This window comes from Drosophila rhopaloa, unplaced genomic scaffold (assembly GCF_018152115.1).
Source record: "Drosophila rhopaloa isolate 14029-0021.01 unplaced genomic scaffold, ASM1815211v1 contig_167, whole genome shotgun sequence".
NCBI classification, from domain to species: Eukaryota; Metazoa; Arthropoda; class Insecta; order Diptera; family Drosophilidae; genus Drosophila; species Drosophila rhopaloa.
In genome coordinates, this window is record NW_025335047.1 from 9805435 (window position 1) to 9828533 (window position 23099).

Below are 23099 nucleotides of genomic sequence, written 5' to 3' on the forward strand. Positions count from 1 at the left end.
ACGCCAAGGACTCGCACACTCGCACTTGACTCGAAACTAAAATCTAATAACACTTTTAGCACAAAATACATGTTAATGTGACCCCAAGGACTCGCCGCAGGCCCACATAAAACCAAATGCAAAGTCACGCATCCAACTTCTAGGAGCGAATGCCTTCCAGGCAGGATGCCTTCTGGTCGAAGGAGGCTTTCATATTTTTGTGCCGTGCAGAGGGTCTCGTAAAACCGGGCTTGGCCTGCCAACCTGTGCCAAGTTTATGCGGCAATATTAGCCGTAGTAAAAGTTGAGTTTTTAAACAAAGTCCAGAGATGCCTCTCGTCCCGCCCTGGTTTATTAGATGACCGGGCTCTCTCGTAAACTTTTCCTACCACCGGGCATTAAAGTAAAAATGCCGTAAGAGAAACATGTAGCCAAGTAAGAGGCAAAAAACTTTTAGATCCCAAAAAATGCAGAACTTTCCATTTTTTTTAGGGGGTAGTGGTATAAAAATATATTCCTTATACTTTGTTTAATATGCGGCCGCATTGAAAACTTTCTTTGCAAAAGTTTCCGGACTCGAAGTGAATACCGGAAAACAAGAAAAAGTTATAATTGTTGTTGAGGTAAGATATTTGTTAGAGGAATTTGTGTTTATAGAGAGGTCAGGCATCAACAAAAGTACATCATTGATGAAGAGGCCGCACTCCAACTTAAAGTCAGACAACAAGAAATTCGGTGCATTTCCGGGGACTCGGATTTAATAAGGATATTTCAACCGCAAACGGGATGCAAATTGGCGATATGTAAATGTGGCCAGCGGTTCATTATCGCAAGTGCCGCACCGCAACACTTCAGAGAGGAGTGCACTCGGATATGCGGATATCCCGGCCATATTCATATCCTTCGAACCTCTGATATGCGGCCGTTTGACAGCCAGGAGTTCCGCCACGGCCATTGCCATTTTTGTTAATTAATTCGGCCATTAAGGGCTGTCATACTTCAAGTGCCGCAGTTCAGCTGGTTAACCTGCTCGTCGCAATTAGCAAACCGAAATGATCTTAATGGGTAATCCGAAACCAGCCTGCTGATTATATGATACGCTTCGCCACCAATCGAAGACAAACAAGCCAAGCACAAGTATCACTTTGGAAGCCGAAATCAGGTGAAACCGATACAAATCCGGATACACTTGCAGCTGGCAAGGACCAGGATCCAGTACGTGTAACTATGCCCCGATTGCCGACCGACATTCCATACCAGAATCCCGTCTCCATCGTCATCGCCATCGTCGTTTTCGTCATCACCTGGCAACCGCCCATCTAATGAGACATCAAAGCAAGGGCAACCTTCGATTTGATTTGTTTCTGGTTTCGGCTGCTGGGGTTCTGAATTTTGGGGAAAGGGGGCAGCGTATCTGGCAGATACGTGTTCGCCTCAGATGTACGTGTTGCGGATTAAGTGAGCCGCAAAATTCGGTTACATTCACCTGAAATCAATACTACGGAGAAAGTTTCCACCTTAAAGAGCTCTATTGGGGTGAAATGGTTTTTGGACAGGCTTAAGGGGTTGTTGCGGTTTTACTTAACAACTTTAATTAGTAAGTAAACATAAGTTTTACATTATAATGAGGCATTTTGTAGCAATTAATGCAAAGACTATATAATATTAATAAGGAAATGCTTTTGTTTTACTTTGCTGATAAATAAAACCCATTGTAAACTTTCATTTGAGGAAAGATAGTTGATTCATACATTCAATCTCTTTTTATATTATTTTTTCACAAGATTTTATCCTCTTTGCTTGGACCATTAAAGGCTGTCAGCTGCTGTGCCAGTGGCGGTAACTTATGGCCTTGTTTAATGTGCAACAAATGAAGCAACAAGCCAGAATCAGACCTCAGATCCTGCCCGGTCCTGTCCAGGACATTCAGCTGGCAGTTTGCAGTTGGCAGTGGGAAATGCGAATGCATTTATTTATTTTAATTCCGCCACAACACTTCCGCTGTGCAATCAATGCATGCGCAGGCACAATGAGACATATAACCATATGCATACATGTAAATACATATCCTTTTATAGAGGCGGCAGCTCTTCATATATGTGTATTTATGCATATCGTCCTGCGTCCTGCGTCCTGCATCCAGTGTCCAGTGTCCTGGGCCAAGGCAATCGCTGATCACTTTTCGCACACAAAGGCACAAAAACAATAAATGCAAATGACAATGACGATGACGTCGAGGAAGAGCAGGGCGATAATGATGAAGCCGCGACAATGCCGCTGTGGATGATAATAATGATAATGATGATGATGATGATGATGACCAGGACCAGACGTCGTCGCGCCCACCAGACGCCATTATTGCCCCTGGGGCCACGCCCCCTTTTGGCCATGAAAAAAATGGGGCGTTTGCAGCAGACACGAAATGCATTAAAAATTCACAATTTGCAGATTATTTTTAACGATTTTAAATACACATAAATGAGGCCCTGATGCTCGTGTCGCGGTCTGCCAAATGGATCACACACGTATAGTCTGGTCTGGGGTTTTTTCGGATTCTGGTTCCGAGTCCTGAATCCTGGCCACCGACCGGAAGTTGCAACTGCAGCAGCAGCAGCATGGGCGGAAGTTGAACCGAACAAGTGGATGTTTCAGGCAGCACCGACAAGAGATACTAAGCCGGGGTTATTCAACCGATGAATTCAGAAATCAACGAGAAATGCAAATGCTCGCAATTAAATTTGCCTACTAGTAGATCATGCCACCCGCATTTGCTGAATAAACGGAAATTAAGGAGTACTAAATTAATGAATAACCATGAAGAATCAATTTTGAGCTATACAAGAAAGGAAAGCTAACTTCGGGCGGAGCCGAAGTTGATATACCCTTGCAGAATACTCTGTAAATTATATTCTCCAAAATTATTCATATGATGCATTCTTAATACTCATAAAAAATCCCAACTTCCTAACTTAACAAACACCAAAGTTATTCCGATCAATCAGTTATATGGCGGCTATAGGATATAGTCGGCTGATCTTATGAATTTTGGTAGGTCGGATTTATTGGCCAAATATAAAACCCATAGAAAATCCCAACTTCCTAACTTAACAAACACCAAAGTTATGGCATTTCCGATCAATCAGTTATATGGCAGCTATAGGATATAGTCGGATCCCGGCCGTTCCGACATATATACTGCGTGCAAAGAAAAGAAGGGTGTGTGCAAAGTTTGAACTCGATAGCTTTAAAACTGAGAGACTAGTTTGCGTAGAAACAGACAGACGGACAGACGGACAGACAGACGGACAGACAGACGGACAGACGGACAGACGGACATGGCTATATCAACTCAGGAGGTGATCCTGATCAAGAATATATATACTTTATAGGGTCGGAGATGTCTCCTTCACTGCGTTGCACACTTTTGACCAAAATTATAATACCCTCTGCAAGGGTATAAAAATCAACTCTGATAGCTTAAATTGATGCGAATGTATATGTTAGATGTATTTAATTGATGGAAATGTATAGAAGTATGGCAGAATATTTGTTTGATTTCCAGTTGTCTTATTTAGAATATATATTCATATTTTGATAATTCGAAATATGAAAAAGAAATTAATAATTTTTTGAGCTCCACCACCTCTGCCCATTCCCCAGTTTCAATTATAATCCACAAACAATGCAAACACTTGGCATTTAGCCATTGGATTTAATTAAATTCAATTTTGAATCAACGCAATTCCCAATGAAAGCCAGTCGAGAACCGACTCGAAGTTCCAATTCGGGGAATATCCGGCCAAAAGTTCAACTCCTTGAGGATTGTGCGGTTCGTAATCAGGCAAGCCAAGGCGAATTTTCCGCCAGCTAGGAAAAGCTGATTGCCACGGCTTCCATTTGTGATTGTTGTTGTTATGCGTTCTATTATAATAGTTGTTGTTGCGGTTGTTATTATGCGCTGCACTTTAATTACACACTTGTGGTCATTTAAAATTATTTCACTGTAGTTGCTCAGCGGCAGCTGCCACAGAATCCACGAGTCCCCCTTGTTTTTGGCCAACCACCCAGTCGCCCAACCCCATTTAACGCCACTTTCTTTTGCTCATTTTCCCAGCTTATCTGCGGAATGAATATAAAATAAAACCCAAAGAAATGAAAATGAAAATGGCAAAGTTAACACTTGTTAAACTTTCAACGAGATCGTACTTCTTCCTCTCTCCGCTTCTGCCGCTATTGTTGTTCAGAATTTTTTCTTGTAAATTATACGAGGGGGGGGAAGTGGCAACAAAGTGGCCAAGTGCCCGGGCGAATAATTAGCCAAATAACCGTGGGGCATAAGTTCAAGTGCAACAAAGTTTTCGCCACTAAAGCAAGAGCAACAAAGTTGCCACCGAGTGATAGACAAATCAGCGGAAATCAGACTGGGAAACTAGTTCACAATGTTGTCGCTCTGAAATGCAATATCCAACATGTTGACGGAGTCGCATCTTGGCCCGTTTTGACCCGGCCAACAACATGTTGCCAGTCCAATTGACAGCAATTGCAAAGGCGCTTGGCATGCATCGCATGTCGCCGGCGCGAGACTTCCCAAACCCATAAATTGTTTATTGCCCAGAAAGGTGGGCCGGGAATCGGGTATCGGGGATCGGGGATCGGGGATCGGGGATCGGGGATCGGGGATCAGGAATATATATCTGCCATTTAACACTCGCTCCTCGGGCAGCTGAAGTTTTTGCCCAGTTTTGTTGCGTTGGCGTTGATGTTTTGCCGACTTCGCTGCCGGTTGACAAATGTGCCGGCCACATGCGCCGCTTAACTAAAAGTGTCGGCCCAGCCGGTTGGGATTAACTCTGGATAATGGTCGGGAAAAGGAATGGGGCTTTAACTATCAAGTTTCTACCTACCTCGATGCCGACCAATCAATGCGGAATACGTGCGAAGTTAGTTCAAATTAATATGTTGGTGTTTCAGACAGCCGCAGCTCTAAAATAATGCATTATTAGAAGGGTGTTTGGTTATTACCATACTGTTGGTTTAACAAAACTATAAATATATACTACAAAATTTATTTCCTATGTGTACATTAAAAAAATATAAATATAAAAATCGGAACTTAAATTTATAACTCCAAAGCTATTTCTAAAGCCGGAAAAATAATAATTAGTTCATAAAATAAAGTATTATCTTGCAATACAAGTAAATCTTAGTAAATACAAAATACTCTCAAGATAAGGATTCAAATAAGTTTAAATATATATACACATACAAGAGTATCTTCATCGTCGCATGCTTAAATTAACTTTCCTTTGAGTCTCCAAGTGGTTTGGTTCAGTTGATTTATTAAATACTTCTGCTGAATGCGATTGCAAGAGACTTTATTTGCTGTCCCTTCGATTATGAAATGGCAGTTAGAGTCTGATTATCAAATCGATGTATTGCAGTGGTTAACGGATATTGAATAAACCACTCGTGACTGCCATCCTCCATATTAATTCTCGACCCCCCAGGTTGCCCTAACTGATACTAAGGCCAACCGCAGCAGACACCACAAAATGATGCCATTCCCCCATCGCCGGAAAATCCCCTTTCCGAGCCTTTTGGAAAACCACAAGCGTCCACAGCTGCTGTGGAATGGCCCAAGGCGAAGTGGCAACGTGCGAGGGACTCGCGACTGTCAAATTAAATTAATAAACACAACAATTGGCAGAGGCGAGACGGAGCTGAAGTCCTGCGAGTCCTGCGAATCGTGCGAGTCCTGGCCAACTGTCCACTCCCACATTTTCGGGGGCGAATGGCGTCGGCAATTGTAAATGAAATTTTTATCAAATTGAGTTTCGGGCAACGGCACTGCGGCAAAGACTCAACTTTTGGCATGCCACAGGCTATAACGATCCCCCGCCAATCCCTTCACTTCACCCGCTTTTCGTCTCCGGCCAGAGCATTTTGTATTAATTACAACATAGCCAGCGGTATTGGCGCTACAAAAAGTTTCAACATAATTGATTTCATTTTTATTCTCGCTTTCTCCGCCGGCCAGCGAAAGCTTTACGGTCATGGCGTGTGCAGTACATGCACCCTCGAGTAACTCGTCGCTACCACCGATTCCTGCATTAAAGTGCAAATAAATTGATTGAATTATTGGCTGGACCAGAAGATGCGTCCTCTGTGCTGAAACTTACTTTTTAATTTACTCAGTAAGCCGAATAAAAGAAAAACAATTGATGCGGCTTAGTAAGGCTGTCACGATTCAGGACTTTTGGTTGCCCCTTAATTTACTTAAAAACATTTTCGAGGGGAGATAAGTTTAAGTTTAGTTTAACCTTTAAACTACCTTATGTTTATTATTATTTCAAATTGTTATTCTGGTAGTTAAATTGTTATTTTGAAATAGAATCAAGTATGTAAGTAATACTACAAATAATACTTTCATAAATATAGAAACAGTATAAAAAAGATGCACTTTTCCTTTGACTTTCTGACTTTATCAAAGAACTTACACTTATACAGCTCAATTTAATACAGGGTATATAAGCAAATGGCCACCAGATTGGTTTTATTTTGTGTGAGTTTTTACACTGTTTTTTTTTTTTCATTGGACTGAGCACATTCTGCTATCATTGTCCTGCGGCAGTGCGTTTGGTTGGATATTCCTTTTTGCACATCCACAGATTGAGTTACGCCCGCTTGTCCTTTGCGAACGGCGTCGGTGTCCTTGTCGTCGCCTATCAGTCGCACTCGTCCGAATCGGATTCTCGTCCTGGCAGAGGGATCCTGCAATGGCCATGGCCGTGAACAGGACGAGTTTTTTTTTCATCTGCTGCTCAGGACTTCCCACTTTGGGTGGCACTTTGGTTTGGTTATTGAAAAATCGGATATTGCGTATTTTTTAATTATGAACGAAGAGACTGAATATTAAGTCCCATTTGGATTTAAATTTAATTAAACTTCACTTTGGGCATGTTGCCTTTTTCTTGGTCTTTGAGGGATTGTTAAACGAAAGCCGGTCTTATTTCGACATTTTAAACATTAAATAAACTTTAAAGCACAAATACCTCCCCATCTTTATCCAATCTGAATTTCTCCTAATTCCCAGAACATGTGCATACATGCAGAAATATTTTAACCCGCTCGAGCAGTGCAAAGTCCGTTGAACAAATAAACTTGAAAATACATATCATAAATGCATAGTTTTGGTTCTTTTTTCAGGGAGACTGCCAGACTTTGCTATTCATGTTTGGCCAGACGCTCGAAGGATCGTGGGGCCATGGAAAGGACCATGGGACAATAGCCAGGACCAATGGCAAGGACAAGCTGCTGCTGCTGCTGCTTCTTCGCCCGCCACTGCAGTGGCAAGCTCGAAATTTTAATGATATTAAATACATACAAAGCTGTGCCAGTTCGTATTCACGTGTGTGTATCTGGGCACAATGCAGTCGGCATTAAGTGGAAAAGGATGCGGCAAAGGATACACTCACACATGGCTAAGGATAGGCAGACATGCATGCGTAGATTTTATGTATTTGGCTCACGATTTAAGCTTCTGAGGAATAGGAGAAGGAGCCGGTGAAGACGTTCGCTGCGGCATAAAATCCGACAATGCGAGTGAGTCCTACCCACAGGATATGCGCCAAAAGCAGCCGACAATCAAGCCAGCCCGAAATGATGTACTTAATTCTTCGCATCTACTTTTTTTAGCGCCGTTCCTATTTAATAAACTGCATGCAGTTTTCCGCTCTGCTCTGGGGGAAATGCAAATGAAACTGCAAGGAGGAGGGAAATTCGGAGAGCGAAATCCGTGGCGCTGCCACCAGCTGCACCGCAGGAGTCTAGAGTCTAGACCTTGACGGCCACATCGCCGTCCTTGTCGGCGGTGTCGACTCCGATAAGCATACGCCCTGTGGGCGCGCCAGATATTATAATACGTGGCCATTATCCCGGCTCTGCCGGCGATAAATCACACCGGGACATCTTTGTGTGCCAGCAGCAGACGCAACACCATTGCAGACCACCAGCAGTCCACCAACACCGAGAGAAAAAACTATAAAAAAAATATTTTTTTTGAAATTCCCATCCCAAGACTATTTTATAAAATAAAATTTAATTTTTCTGTTAAGAGATTTTATTCCGACGTTTTAAACAAAAATGTTAGAATAGTTAATTTCATTTAATTTGAATTCAAAAAAATCATTTAACTGATATTAACAACAGCATTTAATTTAAAATTAATAAATCATAGGTAAACAAGACACCCTTTTCTGCACCTAACATGTTCATAAATAGTTCAAAACATTTTAAAGATTTTTCTGTGAGTGTAAGAGCAAAACCCATTGAAACGGTTGTCCTGGAAACTGGAGCAGTTGGAGTCGGACAGGCGGTGCTGTGCCGGTCGAGCAGACGTTTGCCTGGCCATATCTGAGTCGCTGCATCGCGGGCACGCTCATAAAATGTTGCGCCTGCTCACACCCCGCAATCAGATGCCACCCCCTCCCCGGGGTCGACAAATTTGCTTAGAATTTGAAATGCAAGCCAGACAATGGCCGCAGACAGAAAAAGACGGACGGAACGAGGATGCGCTGGCCATGAAAAGGAAATAAAATCCGAAAGTGGAGAGGAGCCGGTGCAGAAATTGTTACTCCGGGATCTGCATTATTATTATTATTATTTCAGTCGCAAGTTCAAGTTCATGGTTGACTCTTGACTAGAAATGGAAACTCCTTATAATGGGGCATTGAGAGACTGCCGGATAAGAACACCCCTCTTTCCATCTAGAGAAATGATTTGATAAGAAGGCTCTGGTCATGAGGACTTTGTGGCTTCAATATGTCTTAAATTGGTTTTAAGATCATTTTGACTACCTCTCATTTGTAGTAAAGTCTTTAACTTATAATTTTTCATGTAAAAATCACTTTTACTTAAACATGAAGCTAATCAATGTCTGGATTAAAGCCGCCACCCTAAGGATCGAACTCTGAAAGCTGGCCTCGCAATTAATTTCCTTATGTACATCCCATAAGCAGTTTATGCCGAGTTTCGCTCACCCCTTCGGCTGCATGATTGGCCCTTCTGGGACGGCCATTTCATCTTGTCACAATGCCAAACTCATCGCTTCATGGGATCTGCCCGGTTGTATGTGGCCCTGGTGAAACTTTTGAATAATTCCGTGGACACTCAGCAGCATGCTCCATCGGCGCCCGCCCCAGAATGCAGCTATGCCAGCCAGGACTGATCCCTGCGCCCCATCCGTACTATCCCCTGTACCCCCTCCCTCGGACCGTTTTATGGCCATGTCCATGTCTGCCGTCTGCTCTCGTGGCCTTCAGACGCTCATAAACAAGCGACACAAGTTGGACACTGCCAGCGGAGCATCATCAAAAGTGGGCGGAGCGGGAACTGGACGGGATTGCGACTGGGATTTAGCGGAGGGATGCGCGGAAAGGATCTAATGTGCTGGGCGTGGCCCTGCATTTATTCGTGTGTAAAATTTTAATTGAAATATATATTTAAGCAGGGAAGAGGCAGCGAGACAGCGACGAATGTCATTTGTAGCTGTAGCTGTATCCGTATCTGTATCTGTCGCTGGCCGTGTATCTGCATCTCGCAGATGCGGATGCGCGTGTGCCTCGCTAATGTTTTCATTTGCATGCGAAGGACATCAGCCCGGAAGCGTGTTTATATGCAAATGTGTCCTGTGATTATCGAGGCTGCCCTGAAATGTCTGTTCCTGCTGCTCCTCCTCTTCCACGGTTACGTCTGGGTGTTAACTATTTGTTTTTGTGCGCAGATTTTGTTTGGTTATCCCGGGGCGTGTACTTTTGTCTGGCCATCAGCACTCTTAAAAGTGTGGGGGAATGCAGACTACTTTATAACATATTTTAGTGTTGCCAATTTAAAAGTTTACTTAAAGCATTGTCTACTTGGCCGGCACATAAGTCTGTCGACCTTTGGATATATCAAGGGGCAACTGGAAGACCACAGCATTAGCCACCGGCTTTTCATTTTCGTAATTTTCCCCAGCGGCACAGAGTGCCAGATAAGTGGGATCAAGCCGTTTGCAGGCACTGCCCGGTCGCATCGACATCCGGTAAACGGGCCGCTCCACGAAAAGATCCGTACTAAAGGCGCACACGAAGGTGAAGTAGTGTACGGAGTTCAAGGTGAATCGCATCGCCGAGCAGCCCACGTGGGTATTTCGGTCAGCTAACAGGAGCAATGCCTTGGCGGTACCACTGGAATTAAATAAATATTAGCAGATATATATAGTATCAAACTAGTTCAAAAAGGGGATCATTTTTATAAATTTCTTTGCAAATCAACCCCACCTTTTCTCCAAAGTATTCGGCATATAGAGGACCATTTTCATATTGATGTTTTCCACGTATTTTGTCCAGTCCTGGATAGTCCGTAGCATCAGCTCGAGGTCCTCGTAGTCGTTCAAGTTGCCCAGATAGAAGGTGGATCCAAGGTTGGTGCCCACGTAGTAGAATTCCGGCGAGCTGAGGCAGAACTTGTGCGTGGAGCAGGTGATGGCCGCCAGGCGGGCCAAGTCCTCCAGATCGTTGGAGTAACTCAGGCGGGACATCCGGGCCGCAGCTGCCTGAAGGTACTTCTGCTGTCCACTGGCCGTATAGTTGCGAAACTCGTTGAAGGCATTCAATAGCGCATTACGGTACATCGACATGGAAAGAGTCCTGGCACTCGGCGGACACATAATACTGTATTTCTATGGGGTAAAACAATGAAAGGGATTACGTTTTATACACTGGTTCTCTGCTCACAGATGGATTGTTGCAGGCTAGGTTATTCTTTCCACAGTAGCGCATCTGGCAGTAGTCGATATAATAGCCCCATCCAAAGGGTATGAAAGTAAGTAGTGCTACGAGAATCAACCATTTTAACTCCATTTCTGTTTAAAGAATGCAAGTCTTACTATAAAAGGTGAAGCTATGCACCGACTAGCTTTTGGCTAGACACCATATGTCAAGCTTAAAACACATTTAAATATCAGTTTCTTCTCGGGAAAATAACTGGAAAACAACGTGCAATTAAATTCTAAGTATTTTGTCGGTTTATAGTTCTAAGCCCCTTTTTCACAATAGAAAAATACAATTTCGATATGGTGGATCCCTGTGCAGGTGCATTATATAAATTAAATAATACGATAGATAAATCGCCAAAGCCTTTCAAGTAGATATAAAACGAAATGATTAAAGCTGCTACATTCTTTGTGGAGTGTGTCAATCGAACAATGTCGTTAGGGATGTGCTCATTAAGAGCACAGCAGTTGGTGATATTTGAAAAATCCATTAGAGTCGCCTGTCCTTCGACCACAACCGCAAGGCAACTCCTGCCCCGCCCTCTTTTCCCATCCCTTTTCCTTTTCCCGCTTCCACTTCTCTTCTGGCCAACTCACACTTAACGCTCCGCGTGGCATAAAATTTCTATACAACAATTTATGTTAAAATTAATGAAGAGCTCGTCGCGGGGTGTGTCCGGGTGTTGGGGTGTTGAGGTGTTAAGCATTAAAACGAGCCCGGAAAAATGTAAATTCCGAATGCCTGGAGCTCTGGACAGGAACAGGGACAGGGGCTCCTGTTGACCCAGGTCGACGGCTGGCCCGCAATGAATGTCATTTGGATTAAGCGTTGGATAAGTTTTTAATTTATTGTGCACACAACACAATGTCTGCTAGTCTCTACAGTCGGCGGATCCGCCAGGTTAAGTGGGGGTGTAAGTGCAGGTTATCTTGGCGTGCTTATCGGAGCGTTCCCATCGCGGCCACGTGCCGTGTCTCACGCTCAGGAATACGATTCCATGTACTCCATGTCCCGCTCAGTTCAGCTTGAGCTGGTTGGGCTCGGTGCCAGCGTGGAGGACCAGGTACTCGGGGGTCATCGGTGCGGTGAGGGTCACCCACGATTTGGGCACGCCGGCGTCATCGCGAGCTGATTGCAGGGCCTGCTGCAGGGCGAAGGCCACCGCGATGGACAGACAGATGGCGGGCTCACCAGTAGCTAAATGAAAAGGAATTCCAGTTATTTGGATTAGAATCCGAATCAGGTTCTTCGAACTCACCCTTGGACCTCATGAAGCCCGCCTTGTTGGGACTCTTGGGCAGCAATTCGATGCGCAGATCCGTGGGAATATCCTTCGCTCCTGGCGGCTTATACGTCCAGGTGCGATTCGAAAGGCACTCGCCGGTCTGTGGATCCACAATCACCTGTTCGCTGGTCCAGTAGCCCAGGCCCATCATGAAGGCGCCCTCAATCTGGCCGATGTCCACGTTGGGGTTCAGACTCTCGCCAGTGTCCTCCAGAAGGTCCACGCGTCCCACAATGTAGTTGCCCGTGAGGACATCGAACTCCACCTCCGTGAGGCACAGACCGCACACGGAGTAAGGATCCATGTCGCCCTGTTTGCACTGGTCGCTGGCGATGAGGTTCACCTTGCGGTTGTAGGCCTCCTTGATTAGCTCATGCCAATTCTCCGGCTTCAGCTCCTCACGTATTGGCTCCAGTCGCTGGTTGAGGGTCTCGCAGGCCTTGCGCACCGCAAAGCAAAGTGTTTCACTGCCCACCGCTCCTCCAGTGACCATGGAGTTGGCTCCGTTGATGGTATCGCTGGCCTCGATGCGCACCTGTTCCATGGGGATGCCCAGGGTGTGGCCCACCACCTGCGATATCTTAGTGTTCATGCCTGGCAGAGTGAGAGATTGAAATTAGGACTTAGGGTCTCTTACCAAAATCAACACTCACCTTGTCCCATTTCGATGCCTCCGTGGGAAACCACCACGGTGCCGTCGCTGTGGTAAATGGCCACGGTGGCGGGATACTGTCCGAAGTAGCCGATCTGGTACTCCATGATGCACAGCCCCAACCCGCGCTTGCGCCAGCGGTTTTCCTTGTTGTGGGCAATGACCTCCGCTCGGCGTGCCCTGTACTTGGTGCTCTCCAGGAAACGTGGCATCATGTCGCCCATCTTGTGAGCCGGCAGCAAGTTGGCAAAGCGCACATCAGCCGGATCCACACCGGTCTCGAAGGCAATGTGCTCGATGATGTTCTCCATCATGGCGATGCCCTCCACCGAACCAGGAGCACGGCACGGGGTGTTGGTCGGGGAATCGGTGTAGACCAGGTAGCCATCCAGCTTGTAGTTGTCGCTAAACTCGTAGCAGTTCTTGGACAGCAACACGGTGTGGCCAATGGGTGATTCGTTGGACAGGTAACCGGCATCCTCGTAGAATCGCATCGAAATCCCCGAGATTTTTCCCGATTTCTGGACAAAGAAGTCGTAGTCACTGTGGAAGGCCCAGCGCTTGCCCACACTGGTCATGATGGACTCCAGGGTCTGGACGAATCGAATGGGTCGGTTCAGCTTGTGGGCTGCAACAGCGGCAGCGGCGGCGGCCAGATTGCAGCGGGTGGCCTTGCCGCCGTAACCTCCTCCAATGCGACGCGTCTTCACCTGCACTTCGTTGTTCTTCAGGTTGAGCACATTGGCGATGTTGTCCTGGGTGAGGTCCATCCATTGGGTGGCGGCGTACACCTGCATGCCGCCCTCGAAGGGCAGCACCACAGTCGTCAGCGGTTCCATGTAGTAGTGGTACTGCAGACCCATGTCCAGCTGCCCGGAGGAACTCACGTCAAAGGATTCCTCCAGTTCGAGGACATCGATGGTGGACTTAACCTTCTGCTCGAGGCGCTTATTGTTGCCAGCTTGGGTACCGACCTTGCCCAGAACGTGTTTCAAGGTGGGCAGCAGCTCCTCCGCTTCGCCCTCGTAGCTCAGTTTCACCAGCTCTGCGGCACGATTGGCCAGGGCATTGGAGTTGGCCACGATCATGCCCACGGGTTGGCCATAGAACTTGATCTCCCCAGTGGCAAATAGCTCCTCGTCTTGACTGAAGAAGAAATCATCCCTGACCTTGGGCCCAATGTAGTTGGGACCAGGAATGTCCTTGGCATCCAGGTAGGCCACCACTCCGGGCAGATCCAGAGCTGGCTTTGTATCCACATTGGTAACCTTGGCGCCAACCTTCTTGGCGGTAACAAATGCCGCCCACAGCTGGTTGTGCTGGGTGGCCAGATCGTTGGAGTAGGTGGCTTCGCCGGAGCACTGGATCATACCCTCGTGCTTCTCCGTGGCCTTGGTCACGGGATAGTGTTCCTGGAAGGTCTCGAAGCTTTGTTGGCCTCTGGACACGGGCCTTACAAGAAGGGAGCTTCCTGTGAGGAATCGACTGGCCAATCCCTGTTTTCGCTCGGCCGCTGTCTTCAATAGGAACTTGTAGAAGAGACCGCAGGCCAACTTGCGACGGTAGATGGGAGAGGCATCCGGTAGGATGGCATCGGGTTGCAGCAGGGTGGACAGCTGTCCGAAAGCCTTGTCCACCAAGCCGTTATCAAAGGGATTCTTTCCCAGGATCAACTTCTCAATCGCTGAGGCATGCACAAATTCGGGATTGATCCCTCCGAAGCAAATGCGGGCTGACTTTACCTTGGAGTCCTCTGTAAGCTCCAGGAGGAAGGCCGCGTTTACATAGGCATGGGCGTTCTGGGCACGGGGCATAATCTGTTTAGAAAAATTGTTATTGATTACAAATTGTTTCTACTCATATCAATTATAATAAAAACTCACCTTGTAGGAGTCAAATGCAAAGTTCTCCTTGGGGTAAGCGGGCAGAACTAGACCACGGATAATCTTTCCCTCCATTGAAGCGCCGAGATAGCTGGCCAGGCTCACCGTCTCCTGCTTGTCCACCGCCTCCTGGACGATCACACGGGCATCTAGGGCCTCCAGAACGATGAACACATCCGAGGGGAACTCGGGGTGGGCATGCTTGATGCTCAGGTTGCCCGCCAAGGTGCCGGCCTGGGTTAATGCGAAACGGGTTGATAAACAATAGGTACTCAAGGTGTTTTTATAGGGGTTTGATTAGATATGACTGTAGGGCTTACAAGCGATAACACCACTTTGATTTGACTTACATTGCGCACTGGCACATTGGCGATCCAATCGAGGTGTTGCCACACCTGAGACAGGTACTCGAAACCCTTCGTTTTCTCCAACTGCCGGCACAGCTCCATGGTTTCGCTGAGACTCAGGTTTCCTCCGAGGGTTAGGGAGGAGTTATCGGAGCTCAGCTTGTAACCCTTGAGTTCTGCCAAACCAGATACGTCGATGAATGCCTTGATGTCCTGTCGACGTCTGTAGACTCCGTGGGCTGTGTTTCCAGCCACCAGCATGTAGGGTAGCTCCTCCTTAACTGCTCCCTGCAGAGCGGCAAAGAGCTCGCCCAGATTCGACGGCCAGCTCCAGCGACTGCCATCCGGATACAGTTGACTGCCCTTCGGTTGCTGCTTCTTGCAACTACCGGCGCAAGTTTGGCCCGTCTTGGGGCACGTCTTGGTGCTCAGGTCCTCAATATCGGCGCACTCAGCCGGCACCTCGATATTGCTGTCCACGGCAAAGGACTTCATGGCGTCCAGAATGGGACGGTAGCCGGTGCAGCGGCAGATGTTGCCACCGAATGAGTTCTCAACCTCTGCCATGGTGACCTTGCCACCATTGGACTTCAGCAGACCGTACATGTTCATCACGAATCCCGGCGAGCAGTAGCCGCACTGGGTGCCGTTCATTTTGGCCAGTCGCTGCTGGATGGCATGGTAGCCGGTCCGCTTGTTGCCCAATCCCTCGGTGGTGGTCACCTCCAGGCCCAGGCAGGTGTTCAGCAGAGTGAGGCACGAGTTGACCGCCCAGGTGAGCGGCTCTCCGGTCTCCGGATGCAGTCCGCTCAAGGTGCAGACGCAGACCCCGCAACCGCCCTCCTGGCACATGAACTTCGTACCCGTCAGTCCGGCGTGCTCCCGGATAAAGGTGTTCAGCGATATATCCGCCGGGAGAGCAGCCAGATTAACTAGAGGGGAGCAAAATGTGGGGCATCAGAGGTTATACATTCGAGGTGTTATCTTATCAGGTTAAATCTACTGCTCGTAGCGGAATGACTTTTGCTTTTTTCAGTTTGTAAGAACATATTTACTTCTCAACTGCAAGTGTTAAGTGTTTTTTTAGATAAGTTTTTAAGAAAAAAAAACAGATAATTGTGTTGTATTGATTAATGTATGTAACGAGAAACAAAAATAAAACTTCACTATGTATGTAAACAATTTATTCTTTTCAACAGTTTTGATTCCAGCATTCTCCTTCAGGAAACCTGAACTTAGAAATAAATAAAACAAGAAAGGAAAGCTAACTTCCGACGGAGCCGAAGTTGATATACCCTTGCAGAATATTCTGTAAATTATATTCTTCAAAATTATTCATATGATGTATTCTTAATACTCATAAAAAGTCCCAACTTCCTAACTTTAAAAACACCAAAGTTATGGCATTTCCAATCGTTCAGTTATATGGCAGCTATAGGATATAGTCGGCCGATCCTTATGAAATTTGGTAGGCCGGATTAATTGGCCAAAAATAAAACCCATAGAAAATCCCAACTTCCTAACTTTACAAACACCAAAGCTATGGCATTTCCGATCAATCAGTTATATGGCGGCTATAGGATATAGTCGTCCGATCCTTATGCAATTCGGTAGGTCGGATTAATTGGCCAAAAATAAAACTCATAGACAATCCCAACTTCCTAACTTTAAAAACACCAACGTTATGGCTTTTCCGATCGTTCAGTTATATGGCAGCTATATGATATAGTCGCCCGATCCGGCTCGTTCCGACTTATATACTACCTGCAATAGAAAGACAACTTTTGGGAAAGTTTCAAGCAGATAGCTTTAAAACTGAGGGACTAGTTTGCGTAGAAACGGACGGACGGACGGACAGACGGACAGACGGACATGGCTAGATCGACTCTTCTGGTGATGCTGATCAAGAATATATATACTTTATAGGGTCGGAAATGTCTCCTTCACTGCGTTGCAAACTTTTGACTGAAATTATAATACCCTCTGCAAGGGTATAATGATATAAAGGTGTTCAAAGTTCATTCTGTGAAGCTCAATTAAATAGTAACTTAAGGTAAAAACACAAAAATAGATGATGCTTTTATTTTTATATAATCATTATCGCTGCCATAAATAAGATAACAAGAACACCAAGCCTTTGAATTATTTTTCCAGCAAAAAAACTAAATTCTCAGAGTCACATTAATAATATTAATTTGACATGAATTAAGGTTACTTTACTTCCACAAATGATCTAACTAGCAGTTATTTCGTAGTCGAATTTCTCGACACTATTGTTCCAGTTCGTTGTCTCTACAATCTTGTAGATGAGAGCCCCCATCAATCGAATGGCAATTAACTGCCCACACACGCATACACACCTTCCTGACTGGTGCCGTTGATTGTAATTCTTCCAGCCATTATCTGCTTCTTATATAAGTCCTCGAATCACTTTAGAGCCGTTAGGGAATTGTGAAATTAATTTCAGCCTTTTTCGCCTTTAATTGACTCCAATATTCCTCAAAGTTGTTCTTTAGTGGGTTCTGGAAATTATGTATTTCACCATATGAGGCAACACTGTGTAGTTGTCCGTTGTGGGCGAATTCCTCGCCGATCTCCGAGCGACTGTAGTTTGGGGCCTTCCGGAGTCCCATATATATTCGTTCTCCGGACCCCGAAAGAGAGTCTCTACTTTCCAAGTTCAAGTTCACCTGCTCCCGCTCTTAACTACCGTGCTCTCTTCTCCGCTCACCATTCGGCATTAGATTATAATAACACTCTGGAACGTTATCTAACGTCGTTCTTAATTTCTCTCCCCCTCTCAAAATAGAGAACTTTAACAGTACAGGCTGGTTTAGCTGATTTTGTTTTGCTCAGTTTTCTAAACAAAAATGTTTATGCATAATGATAAGGAATGAGCAGAAAAGGGTGATAGAGGGAACTGAAACGAGTCGAAAGCTCATTTTAACATATAACTCACATTCCAGAGAAATGATTCTTATACATGTTTTTTTTTGCTATGTAAAACAATTCTTAATAACATTCATTATTTGAACATTTTAGAATATAGCCGAATACAAACGATTCTCTGTAATATGTTTCTGTTGTTAACATCTTACTAAACAGTATTACACGAAATCATTCCAGATGTATTTATTAAGGAGTGGCCCTGTGTAAAAAACTTATTTTTTAAGATAAGACGCGTAATTTTCATATAAGATGTTTCATAAATAAGACGTACGCAAATATACATACATGTATAAACAATAAGCTATTTACATATATTGAAAACATAATTTTTAATATACATATGTACATATATAAGTATACCAGCTCCCTGTACCAACTAAGCAATCAAAAACACTCAAAATGAACACAATAAAATAAAACTCTTTGAATTCATTGCAAGGCAAAAGCCTCCACCTGACTTCCGGAGTTCAGTACCACCGTCTCCGGCGTCGTTGGAGCCCCCAGTCGCACCCACTCCCTGGGAAGCCCCGCATCCTTCCTGGCCGACTGGATGGCGTGCTGCATGGCGAAGAGCACTCCGACGGCCAGGCACAAGGCGGGTTCCCCCGTGGCCTTGGATCGCATGAAGCCCACCGGGTTGGGACTCTTCTGCAGCAGCTCGATGCGGAAGTCGATCGGAATGTCCTTGGCCCCAGGTGGGTGGTAGTTCCAGGTGCGGTTCGTGAGGATGCGACCCGTCTGGCGGTCGTAGACCAGCAGCTCGGTGAGGTAGTAGCCCAGACCCATCACGAATGCTCCTTCTACTTGACCCACATCGATGTGCGGACTCAGGCTCTCTCCGGCGTCCTCCAGGATGTCCACCCGACGGATCAGATGATTACCTGTTAGGATGTCCACTTCCAGTTCGGTGAGACTCAGCCCGTAGATGTTGTAGTTGGGTATGTCGCCCAACTTGTACGATTCCGTGGCCACGAGGAAGACGGACTGCAAGTAGGCCGCTTGGAGCACCTGCAGCCAGGTGGCATTGGCTCCAAGTCGTTCCTTTACCGGAGCCAGTCGTTTGTTGAGGGTGTCGCAGGCCTTTCGCACCGCCAGTCCCACCATCTCGCTGGTCATCGAGTTGGCCGTCAGCATGGAGTTGGCTCCACTGACCGTGTTACTGGCCTCCACTCGCACCTGGTCCAGAGGAACTCCGAGCACGAGGGCTGCCACCTGGGCCGCCTTGGTGTTCACCCCCTGACCGATCTCAATGCCTCCGTGCGAGATGACCACCGATCCGTCCTCGTGGTAAATGGCCACTGTGGCGGGATAGTTGAAGGCGATGGTGGTGTTAAGGGTGAAATTCATTAGGGCCAATCCCAGACCCCGTTTGCGCCACCGGTTCTGTGCGTTGAACAAATTGACCTGATCCCGCCTTTTCCGGTATTCCGTGGATTCCAAAAACTTTGGCAACATCTGAACCATTTTGCTTCCGGGCAGAAGATTTACCAGACGAACATCGGCGGGATCTAACTGGCAGGTGAAGGCAATGTGCTCCAAGGCTGTCTCCGTCATTGCAATCCCTGTGAAGGAGTAAAAAAACGAGATTTCATGCACTGTTGCTCAATTTTTTACTAAATAAGTTTTGACGTACCCTCAGCTGTTCCAGGAGCTCGACACCACGTGGAGCTGGGTGCGTCTGTTAAAATAGCACTGCCTTTAGCCCGGAGGTTTGAGTCATTCAGGTTGTACACATTTTTAAGGGTTGGCAGTGTCAAAAAGTCTACGACATTCTCGTTTAGACTACAGCCAGCATCCTGGTAGTAGTTGTTGGTCAGCAGGATGATGGATCCGTTGGCCCGGGCACGGAACTCGTAATCTGATCGACAGGCCCAGCGTTTCCCGATAGTTTCCATCATGGACTCAATGGTCTGTACAAATCTGACTGGGCGCTTTAACTTGGCAGCTACTAAGGCAGCGGCACAGGCCACCATGTTGCACCTGGTTTCCTTGACACCATAGGCTCCACCCACTCGTCTAACTTGAAGCTGAATGGAGTTGACACTCACGCGCAGCACTTGGGCAATGGCTCCCTGGGTGCCATCCATCCACTGAGTGGCGGAGTACACCTGAAGGATGTCATCCAACGGCACCACGATCGTCGTTTGGGGTTCCATTGTAAAGTGGTACTGGGATCCCATTTCAATAACGCCCCTTCCCTCAACATCTCCTGGAGCGAGAGGAGGTAGCTTAAGTGGTTCCATCTGTTCTTTCCTCAAGCTCACGATGCGATCTGTCTGCCCCTCCGCCAGCACTTGGTTCATGGTGGTGTAGATCCTTCGCTCGTCCTTGGCATAGGTGACCTTCACCAAGGTGGCGGCATAAACAGCAACATCGTGGGATAGAGCTGCAACTACTCCTAAGGGCTGATCATAGTACTTAACCCGTCCAGAACCGAAGACCTCCTCGGCTTCTGGAGTCAGTTGACCCAGAGTGATAAAGTTGTTAACCCCAGGAATGTCCTTGGCCGAATAGAAGGCCAGCACCCCCTTGCACCGAAGGGCAGCGGAGGGATCTATCTGCTCGATGGTGGCTCCAACTCGCTTGGCGGTCACAAATGCACAGTGCACGGCGTTTGAGGTGGTCAGCAAATCGTTCATATACATTGCCTCGCCAGAGCATTGAATGAGTCCTTTAAAACTCAATAAATTATTGGAAAAATTAAAACCAAATAACAAATAATTTAATTAACAATTTAGCAATATCATACCTTCCAGCTTCTGTACAGGTTGCGTGACCGGATAGTTTTTCTTTATGGTCTCAAAGGTTTGACTGCCCGAGGATAGAGGTCGTTCCAAAAGCAATCCTCCGGTGCGATAGCTATCTCGAACTCGGTCCTTGGGAGCAGTGCCCAACAGGAATTTGTAGAGCAAGGAGCAGGCCAGGATCTGTCGATATTCCGGGGAGGCTTCCGGTGGCCGTTCTTCGGGTTGAAGACTGGCCGGCAGTTGTTGAAAGATTTGGGCGACAGTGGCGGGATCGTAGAGATCCTTGCCGGGGAGCAGCTGCTCCACTTGCTCATCGTGGATGTAATCCGGTCGAATGTTGCCGAAACAAATGCGAGCAGAGCGCACAATCCTGCGCTGAATGTCCTGCCATTCGATGAGGAAGCCAGCATTTACATATGCGTGAACATTTTGCGCTCTTGCTAAGATCTGGTTTGTTGAAAAAAATCTCATGTATTAGTATTATGTAGGGCCAAAAAAAGTATACCACCTTGTACGATGTGAATAGGTATCTGTCCTTTGGATATGCTTTCAACACAAAAGCACCCAGCACCGATTTGGGAGTGGAGTCGCCGAGATACGACTGCAGGCTCATTATCTTGTGACTACTGGCATTGTCGTATACCAGGACATGCACATCCAAAGCCTCAAATGTGATGAACACATCAGACGGAAATTCGGAATGCTGTCTCTTGATACTGATATTGCCTGCTAGAGTGCCGTTCTGTCCAAACAACACAAAATACATTTTAGTTATATAATAAATATTAGGGCCCGTTAGTCTAAATTCAGTCTACATGACTGTAAGTTAAGTTATATTCATAAGATTTGATATACTTATTGTTAGTCTCATATAGAGAAGATTCAATAAATAAAGCATATATTTACAAAAAAAAAAAAAAAAGTTATATTATTAAAGAATTAGTAAAAAGTGGTTTTGAGAAAAATATCTTTTTCAGCGTCTTAGGCCAAACATAAATTAGATTTAGGAAACTTTGCAAAATAAATTACACAATTTTGAAGAAAATTATAGTCTAAACATTAAGAGAGTGTTTATTCAACAAAAAATAAAACGGAGAGGTATTGCTATTCGCAGACTTCCTCACATTTCTCAGGGCTTTTTAGCGAAGAAAAAGTAATTACGAATTCTACTCACATTTCGCACTGGCACATTGGCAATCAGGTTGAAGTGCTGCCACAGTTGAGAGCAATACTCGAATCCAGGTCTCTTGGCGGCCAGCAGGAAAACCTGCATGGCATCGGTGAGAGTGACATTCCCGCCCAGCAGCAGTTGATCCGCCTCGATGCTGTACTGCCTCAGCTCCGGCACCAAGTTTACGTCGATAAAGTGGAGGATGTCCCTCGGTCGCCGGTAAACTCCGTGGGCTGTGTTCCCTGCCACCAGGATGTAGAGTTCTCCGTTTCCCACCTGGCCGAGGGCCGAGAAGAGCTCCGCCAGCGACTTGGGCCAGTACCAGTGGCTCCCACTTTGGTCCCTCAGCGGAGGTCTCGAGCAGCTGCCCTTGCAGGACTGTCCAGTCCTTGGGCAGAGCAGCTCGAAGGAGTCCTCTATATCCACGCATTCGGGAGGAACCTCAATGGTGCTGTCCACCGCGAAGGACTTCATGGCATCCAGGATGGGGCGATAGCCAGTGCAGCGGCAGAGGTTCCCACCGAACGCATCCTCCACCTGGGACATGCTCACTTGGCCACCATGCTGCTCCAGAAGTCCGTACATGTTCATCACAAATCCGGGAGTACAGTAGCCACACTGGGTGCCATTCATCTGCGCCAGTCGCTTCTGAATCGGATGGTAGCCGCTAACTTGGTTGCCCAGTCCCTCATCTGTCATGATGTCCACATCGTCACAGGTGTTCAGGAGCGTCAGGCACTGTGTTTGAAACCAATAATAGTATATACTTATGAAAACCACTACTTATTTTAAGAGACTAAAATTGTTAACTTTAACTAAACTTTCAATTTTTGATTGGTTTGGTGATCAAGCTTCGAGGTCTGTTGCTCACCGAGTTGGCTGCCCGCGACTGCACCTCCTGGGAGACAGGGTGTCGCCTGCGGATGACGCAGACGCAGGAGCCGCATCCGCCCTCCAGGCACATGTACTTGGTGGCCGTCAGGTGCAGGTGCTCCCGGAGAAAGGCGTTGAGGGTGGTGTCTGGGGCGTAGTCCGCCGCCTGCACCTCATAGGGGAATCCATTCACATTGAATTTGATGCTCATCGCTGCAGAGTCGTCATACGAATGGAGATATTTTGGCCAGGCGTTTCTATTTCAAAGCTAAAACCTGATTACACGATAATTTGGTTAAACGGGTTCGAACCGATTTATACCATCAAAACGGACACTGTGCAAAATCTTTTGAGTCTGCAAATTGCATATTAGTAGACTTTATTAATTTTAGGTAATCC

At 46.3% G+C, this 23099-nt stretch overlaps 3 protein-coding genes across 3 annotated transcripts; all 3 read right to left on the reverse strand.

Moving 5' to 3' along the window:
• Positions 1-9534: 9534 nt before the first annotated feature.
• On the reverse strand, positions 9535-11037 carry LOC108050146 (allergen Tab y 5.0101). Its single transcript, XM_044458527.1, has 3 exons — positions 10755-11037; positions 10299-10699; positions 9535-10205 (listed from the first exon to the last, which is right to left on the reverse strand). Exons 1-3 carry the CDS (start codon positions 10878-10880, stop codon positions 9890-9892), a joined length of 843 nt encoding a protein of 280 aa, XP_044314462.1. The 5' UTR covers positions 10881-11037; the 3' UTR covers positions 9535-9889.
• A 577-nt stretch (positions 11038-11614) lies between these two features.
• Positions 11615-17553, reverse strand: LOC108050145 (indole-3-acetaldehyde oxidase). The gene is made up of 6 exons (XM_044458526.1): positions 17321-17553; positions 14964-15892; positions 14614-14847; positions 12732-14547; positions 12052-12672; positions 11615-11990 (listed from the first exon to the last, which is right to left on the reverse strand). Exons 1-6 carry the CDS (start codon positions 17358-17360, stop codon positions 11809-11811), a joined length of 3822 nt encoding a protein of 1273 aa, XP_044314461.1. The 5' UTR covers positions 17361-17553; the 3' UTR covers positions 11615-11808.
• Positions 17554-18338: 785 nt separating this feature from the next.
• On the reverse strand, positions 18339-22911 carry LOC108050144 (indole-3-acetaldehyde oxidase-like). Its single transcript, XM_017131657.2, has 6 exons — positions 22699-22911; positions 21831-22565; positions 21165-21398; positions 20659-21103; positions 19543-20580; positions 18339-19471 (listed from the first exon to the last, which is right to left on the reverse strand). The coding sequence occupies exons 1-6, from the start codon at positions 22909-22911 to the stop codon at positions 18339-18341; spliced, it is 3798 nt and encodes a 1265-aa protein (XP_016987146.2).
• Between the last annotated feature and the right edge of the window lie 188 nt (positions 22912-23099).